This window comes from Rhinopithecus bieti, unplaced genomic scaffold (assembly GCF_001698545.2).
Source record: "Rhinopithecus bieti isolate Rb0 unplaced genomic scaffold, ASM169854v2 scaffold_36959, whole genome shotgun sequence".
NCBI classification, from domain to species: Eukaryota; Metazoa; Chordata; class Mammalia; order Primates; family Cercopithecidae; genus Rhinopithecus; species Rhinopithecus bieti.
Genome location: NW_016816945.1, coordinates 1360912 through 1368150, shown reverse-complemented (window position 1 = coordinate 1368150; position 7239 = coordinate 1360912). Strand labels below are relative to the sequence as shown.

At 55.3% G+C, this 7239-nt stretch overlaps 1 protein-coding gene across 8 annotated transcripts in view; it reads left to right on the top strand.

The window, feature by feature from the left end:
* Positions 1 to 6: 6 nt before the first annotated feature.
* EMID1 (EMI domain containing 1) overlaps positions 7 to 7239 on the top strand; it is a 55389-nt gene continuing 48156 nt past the window's right edge. For all 8 annotated transcript variants that reach the window (XM_017855542.1, XM_017855543.1, XM_017855544.1 and 5 more), the window contains exon 1: positions 7 to 178. In XM_017855542.1, the coding sequence (XP_017711031.1) occupies positions 78 to 178 (101 nt within the window). In that variant the 5' untranslated portion in view covers positions 7 to 77. The remainder of the gene's footprint in view (positions 179 to 7239) is intronic.

The following is a 7239-nucleotide window of genomic DNA, read 5'->3' as shown; positions in this document are numbered from 1 at the left end:
CGCGGGCAGGCGGGCGGGGAGGACAGGCTAGGGGCGGCGACAGCGAGGGGCCGCGCGCGGAGGGCGCCTGGTGCAGCATGGGCGGCCCGCGGGCTTGGGCGCTGCTCTGCCTCGGGCTCCTGCTCCCGGGAGGCGGCGCTGCGTGGAGCATCGGGGCAGCCCCGTTCTCCGGACGCAGGTAAGGGCTCCCCGCGCCTCTGCACCCCGCTGGCTGGGGTTCCCGGCGCGCACACGTCCCCACCTCCGTGCAGGGCCGGGATCGGGAGAGCGATCCAGTTCCTAACCTCAGTGCCGGCCTGGGTGAGGGCAGGGTCCGGCTGAGGCTCCCGCGAGTGCGGGGGTCCCCTACTCCATGTGTTGGAGCTGCCTGTTTCCCCTACTCCCTCCCTTTAAACCCCGGAGCCCGAGAGGAGGAGGAAGCGGCGCAACGAGGGCGAAGCCCTGACCCTTCTATCCCCCTGTCCCTAGGGCCCCTCCCCCTGCACTTGGGAAAGGCCCATGACACCTCGTAGCCGACCCTTCGTGGACCCCCTCTCCCCTTTACTCTGTTCCTGTTTTTTGTTTGTTTGTTGTTTGTTTTTGTTTTTGTTTTGTACCCAGGCTATTTATCTCCCTCGGAGGAGGGACTGGGGTGGAGTCTCACAGCCCAGTGGGTCAGTGTCGAGGCTCCCCAGGGACCTGGCATTTTGGGCAGAGAAAAGAGGGAGCACAGTCTTCCTGCTGCTCTCCTAGTGGCCGCGAACTTCCTCCCCTCTGGCCTTTAGGGAGGAGCTCCCAGAACCTGACATGGTGGGGCCCATTATTGTGTATAGTGTCCTCATCAATCCTGCAAGGACCGAATGAGGTAGGGAAAACTGTCGCCATTCAACAGAGAAGCAAACCGAGACCCTAGAGAATTTGCATCATGTTTTAGACTCATGGGCTATTCATTGAAGAGCTGGGTTGCAAATCTGCCTTTCTGTCCTTGATGACAGTGTTTGAACCTGCCCTGGCCTCTGTCCTGACTGCAACCCCCACCAGGGTCCCCTCTTAAAGGCCAGCCGCCGTTGTCCAAGGCAGACAATCTGGAGTAGCCAGGCCTCTCCAGGCCTTTTCATCCCATTCAAAGGCCTGCACGGCCCCCACCCCCTACGGCCTCAATTCTTTAATTCTTTTCAGAAATTCTCCTTTCCCAGTGGTCAGGGGCCAGCATGCCCCTGCTGGGCTAGCAAGAGTGGTTGACATGGGCAGGGCTGGAGGATGGAGGTGGTTGAAGCATCAGAGGCCAGAAGAGCAGTTGTCTGAGACAGGGGTGGACGTGTGGCGGATGTCACAGCCACCACCTATCGTGTGCAGACCACAGTTAGCCTGAGTCGGCCCCATTACCTGCATTCATCAGCTCCAGAATCTTCCCAGCTGCTTGGAGGTATGTTTTTTATGATTCTGTTTCTTAGAGGAGGAAGATGAGGCTCAGAGAGGGAACATGACCTGCCCAGAGCATGGATGTGAGCCACCAGAATCCCAGATGCTAAGAGGAGAGAGAGAGACTATTAACTCAGAAATCCCGCTGTCAGGCTCAGGATGATGGTAGCACAGCTTAAGGCCCAGACTGCCCTGCAGCCAGTTCAAGGCAGGGCTTCCCAGCCTAGGCTTCTCACCTCCCAGGGTGTCCTGGGTGGGCGCAGGATGGTGGCTATAACCAGGTATCTGGTGGTCACTGGGGACCGTCACTCCATGTGTTGACAGAAGCCCATCAGTAGCCTGAGCATTCCAAAAGCCCTGTTGGCAATGCTATTGCACCCATTGTACAGATAAGGAGGCTGAGGCCTATAGAGGAAAAGTGGCACCTCAATCCAGACCAGTCAATTTCCAAATCCAGTGGCTTTTTCTACCCAGCAGCCCTCCTGGAAGAGGGAAAGAGATTGTTGGCTTGGGGGCACCAGGAAAGGTTTGTAGTCATGATTAGGAGTTAGGGGCTCCAGGCTCGGACAGAATGGAGACAGAATTCCGTGCTGGTACAGGCTTGATGTGTGACCTCAAGTGGGTCATTTCCTGGCCCTGGGTCTCAGTTTTGCTCTCAGTTTCCTTCTTTCCTCATGGGAAGGACCAGTACCGGGCCTCACCTGCAGTGGTTCCTGCTATCAATCATGTTACATGGGGGTAGGGACCTGGAGCTTGAGGAGTCTGTGGGCTACCAGGACCTCCACTTGTGGCCCCATCCCCGCGTTGCTAGAGACAGCATGGGGATGTCATGCCCTGTCAGCCATCCTGCCACCCACATCCCAGCACCCCAGCCACCCCTTGGCAGCCGAGGGACCAGAGGCAGAAAAGAGGCTTTGTCCTGGGAGGGGTTGGCCTGGGAAGGCATCCAGGGGGCCGCCCCCAGCCCCAGGAATGTGGTGACACTTGGAGACCCCCGGAACCAGGGTGCCCAAGGGCTATGCAGAGCTGCCTTGACTTGCCCCTGCTCCTGGAGCTGCTTCCTGCCCCGCTGAGGTCCTTCCAAGCCTGGAGCCCGCGTCCTTTAACCACTTATCTCAGCATTTCAGCTGAGGGTCCAAGCCTTCACCAGCCCAGACCTCTCGCCCCTGCAGTGCTGGCCTCCTTTAGACAAATCCTAGGATCAGGGAGAATGGAGGGCTCTAAAATGGAAGGGATCTGCCCCAGCCTCTCTCTAGGGGGCCCCAATCCCAGCTGATGCCCACAGGAGTAACCCGGGTAGGTGCTTTCTCTTGGAGCCTCAGTTTCCCCCCTCTGTAAAATGTAGAACCTGATAATCCCTATTCAAAGGGGAAGACCTTGTGAAGAAGGTACTGTGCTGGTGTCCCCAAGCCCCAGGAAAGCCCCTGGACCACAGCTTCTGGGTGTGGCGCCCATGTGCGGGCCTGAGCCCCTCAGTCCAGGAACAGGAATGAACAATAGCTGTTAGCGTTGTGCTAAGGGTTTTGAGTGAAGCTTACCCCACTGGAGGAAATTCTGCTGTCCCCATTTGCAGATGGACAAAATGAGGTCCAGAAAGGGTCAAGGCCTTGTTCAAGGTCACCGATTTAGGAAGCAGCAGAGCCAGGGCTGGAACTTCGCCCCCACTGTGGGGCTCTGGCTCTCATCACAGCACCCCCACCCGCCTGGTCCTTTCTTCTCTTTTTCATCATGGCCCTTGGCCCCAGGCCCGCTTGGCTGCCTCCTGCAATTAGCCCCTATCACTGTTCCAGATCGCAGCCCTGGGCCCTACGTAGACAAAGTCCACTGGGCCCCTCGTGGCAGGGGGTGGAGTGTGGGTGTAGGTGGGGGACCCTTGTGGGGTGGCTGGTGCCAGGCTGAGCTGGTCTGGCCTGTTTTTCCCCTCCTGGAGGCCTCTAGGGGCCTGGAGGTGCTGAGTGGACAGAAGTGGTGGGTCCAGGAGGGAAGTGCCGCCTCTTCCCAGCCCCTGCCCTCACCCACCCCACTGCCCAGCCTCATCCAGCTCTTGGGCAGCTTATCAATGACGACACCCAGGGAAGGAAGCCCCCAGGGGCTGCAGGGATGGAGCACATGGGGATGGGTCACTTCATCTGTGGAACCTGTCTCGGGTCCCAGCTACTCTGCCCAGAGCTGCTGCCTGTTCTCCATCATTCAGTCATTCAACAAACATCACTGAGCATCCTCAGGCTGAGCCCTACACAAACTTGGTCCCAGCTCATGCCCTCCTCCAGCACCTTCATGAGTAAAGCCCAGGGCTATTGTGAGTGGCTAATGGGTGATGGCCAACCCCTGTGTGGGCCTGAGGGCTGAGACCCAAAGGATGAATAAGAATTTCCTGGGGCAAGAGGAAGGGGCTTTCCAGGCAGAGGGACCTTCATATGCTAAGATCAGAGATGGGAGAAGGGGCTGCATGAGTGTGCATGAGAGGCTAGCAGAATAAAAAGTAAGGACAGGCCGGGCACGGTGGCTCATGCCCATAATCTCAGCACTTTGGGAGGCCGAGGCAGGCGGATCACCTGAGGTCAGGAGTTTGAAACCAGCCTGGCCAATGTGGCGAAACCCCGTCTCTACTAAAAATGCAAAAATTAGCCGGGCGTGGTGGCAAGTGCCTATAATCCCAGCTACTTGGGAGGCTGAGGCAGGAGAATCACTTGAACCTGGAAGGTGGTGGTTGCAGTGAGCCGAGATTGTGCCACTTCACTCCAGCCTGGGCGACAGAGCGAGACTCCATCTAAAAAGAAAAAAAAAGTGAAAACCGTGCTTGCAGGGCTATAGGGAGTCATGGTGGGCTGCGAACCCCACAGTGGGTATTGGCAACCTTAGGTCTGCACTTTAGAAAGAGCCTCCTGCTACCTCTGGAAGGTGGATAGGGGAGCAGGAGGGTGGCAGGGCCAGGCTAGGACCCTGTGGAGAAGCTCGGGCTGATGCTAGGAGTCCTGGGGCTGGGGTCCTCAAGCTGGGGGATGGGGTGGTTATTAGTGATCCCCAGATGGAGGGTGCAATGGGCTGAACTTGAACTCCACCTGGCATGAGTGTCCTCTCCTGTCCAAAAGGTCTGGCTAGCCGGCCACCAGCTCCATGTCTCCTAAAGAGAGGATTCAAGCACAGTCCAGATTGTGGCAACCAGGCAGGGACCCACATGGTGATTTTTTTTTTTTTTTGAGACAGAGTTTCACTCCTGTTGCCTAGGCTGGAGTGCAATGGCATGATCTCGGCTCACTGCAACCTCTGCCTCCTGGGTTCAAGCGATTCTCCTGCCTCGGCCTCCCGAGTAGCTGGGATTACAGACATGAGCCACAACGCCTGACTAATTTTGTATTTTTAGTAGAGACGGGGTTTCTCCATATTGGTCAGGCTGGTCTCGAACTCCCGACCTCAGGTGATCCGCCAGCCTCAGCCTCCCAAAGTGTTGGGATTACAGGCATGAGCCACTACGCCCAGCCAAGATTTTTTTTTAAGAGACAATGTGTCACTCTATTGCCCAGGCTGTAGTGCAGTGGCATGATTATAGCTCATTGCAACCTCAAACTCCTGAGCTGAAGCGATCCTCTCACCTCAGCCTCCAAAGTAGCTGTGACTACACTCACGCACCAATGGTTGAGATTTTAATTAAGGAAGCAGGAAAAATACTGTTTTTTTTTCTCTAGCTCCCCCCCGGTAAAAAGAAGGACAGCTCTGGCTATTGTGGACCATCACAGGCCCACCTCTCCCGGCCTAGTCTGGGGACAGGGCATGTGAGGGCTGTTGTCCACATGTGTGTGTGAGGGCAGATGGTTCTGTGCGTGCCTGTATAGATATGTGTGATAAGATGGCCAACAGTGCCCTGCTGGGCCTGCCTTCACCTGTTTGTGTACATGTGAGAAGAGTGTATGTGTGTGTGTGTACACGTGTGCCCACATGTGCACTGCGGGGCCCTGTGTGGACATGTCTAGAGATCACAACTTCAGCCTATCTGCGTCCATGCGAGACGGCATGCGTGTGTGTGTGCATGTGCGGGTGTGTCAGTGTGTGTGCAAATGTGAACGCATTTGCAGGGAGGAGGTTTGACTGTGACTGTGTTCCCTTCTGGGCCTGCTTTGGTCTGTCTGCGTCCGTGTGACAGAGCCGATGAGTGTGTGTGTGTGTGAATGTATGAGGGCACAGAGCCCTGTATCTGCAGGTATGGATTTGTGTGCAGGGAGGACGGTCATTTCTGTGATTAAGTGTCCTGCTGGATTTGCCTTAGTCTGTCTGTGTGCGTTTGTGTGCGGGTATGTAGCTGTGTGTTTATGTGGATCTGTGTGTGCACATGGAGGCCCGTGTGTCCATGGCGATTGTGTGTACACTATGCCTAATGTGTGCTGTCGTGAACGTGCTCACTGCGCTGCCGTACTTTGCCCTGTGGTGCCTGTGTTGCATTCGTTGGGTGTATGTATCTGTGTGTGGTGGATCTGTGTCACTGTGCATTGAGCGGTCGTGTGTCCATGGCCTTGTGTGTCATATGCTATGTGTGTCGGTGTGTGTCTGTGTGCACGTGCTCCTTGCAATGCATATTTGCCCCTGTGTGCCTGTGAGTGCATGTGTGTACGTGCATTTGTGTGCACAGGTACTGTGTGCTTGCGAGCGTCTGCTCACTGGCATAGTGCATTCATTCTGTATCCAGGGGCCCTTTCCTGTCTCCAGAGCTTCCGACTGCCCTCTGCCCAGATTGTCCTCTTCTTCCCTCCCTCCTTCACTCGTGAAGCCCCTGGGCCAGCCTGGTGAGTGTCACATAGGCTCCAAGGAGCCTCTGAATCCCCTTAACCTATACACCAAGTTTTATGCACATTTCTGGAGAGGAGCCACGATTCATAGCAATTTTCTAAAGAGGCTTATGCCCCCACTCTCCATATTCAACCCTAACAGGTTCAAAACCACAGCTCTGGTTTTTTTGTTTGTTGGTTGGTTTTTTGTTTTGAGACAGAGTCTTGCTCTGCTGCCCAGGCTGGAGTGCAGTGGCGCGATCTGGGCTCGCTGCAACCTCTGCCTCCCGGGTTCAAACGATTCTCCTGCTTCAGCCTCCTAAGTAGCTGAGATTACAGGTGCACATTATGACGCCCAGCTAACTTTTATATTTTTAGTAGAGACAGGGTTTTGCCATGTTGCCTAGGCTGGTCTTGAAATCCTGATCTTCAAGTGATCCACCTGCCTTGGCCTGCCAAAGTGCTGGGATTACAGGTGTGAGCCACTGCACCCGACCTTTTTTTAGTTTTAAAAAAATTTTTTATAGAGATGGGGTTCTCACCATGTTGCCCAGGCTGGTCTTGAACTCTTGGCCTCAAGCGATCCTCTTTGCCTCAGCCTCCAAAAGGGCTGAAATCTTCACCTACTCATTAGGAGAAACACTTGTGGCCTGGGGTTGAGAGTGCAAGCTCTGGAGCCAGAGGGACTTGAGTTCCAACCCTGACTGCGTGGCCCATTGTGGGTTCCTGGGGCAAGTCCTGGACCCCAGAGTCTCAGTCTTCCTATCTGTAAAACAGCTGGGTTTTTTGTTTGTTTGTTTGTTTGTTTGTTTTGAGACAGAGTCTCGCTTTGTTGCCCAGGCTGGAATGCAATGGTACGATCTCAGCTTACTGCCACCTCCACCTCCCAGATTCAAGCAATTCTCCTGCCTCAGCCTCCTGAGTAGCTGGGATTACAGGCTCCCACCACCACACCCAGCTAATTTTTTATATTTTTAGTAGAGACAGGGTTTCACCATATTGCCCAGGCTGGTCTCAAACTCCTAACCTCAGGTGATCCACCCATCTCGGCCTGCCAAAGTGGTGGGATTACAGGCAT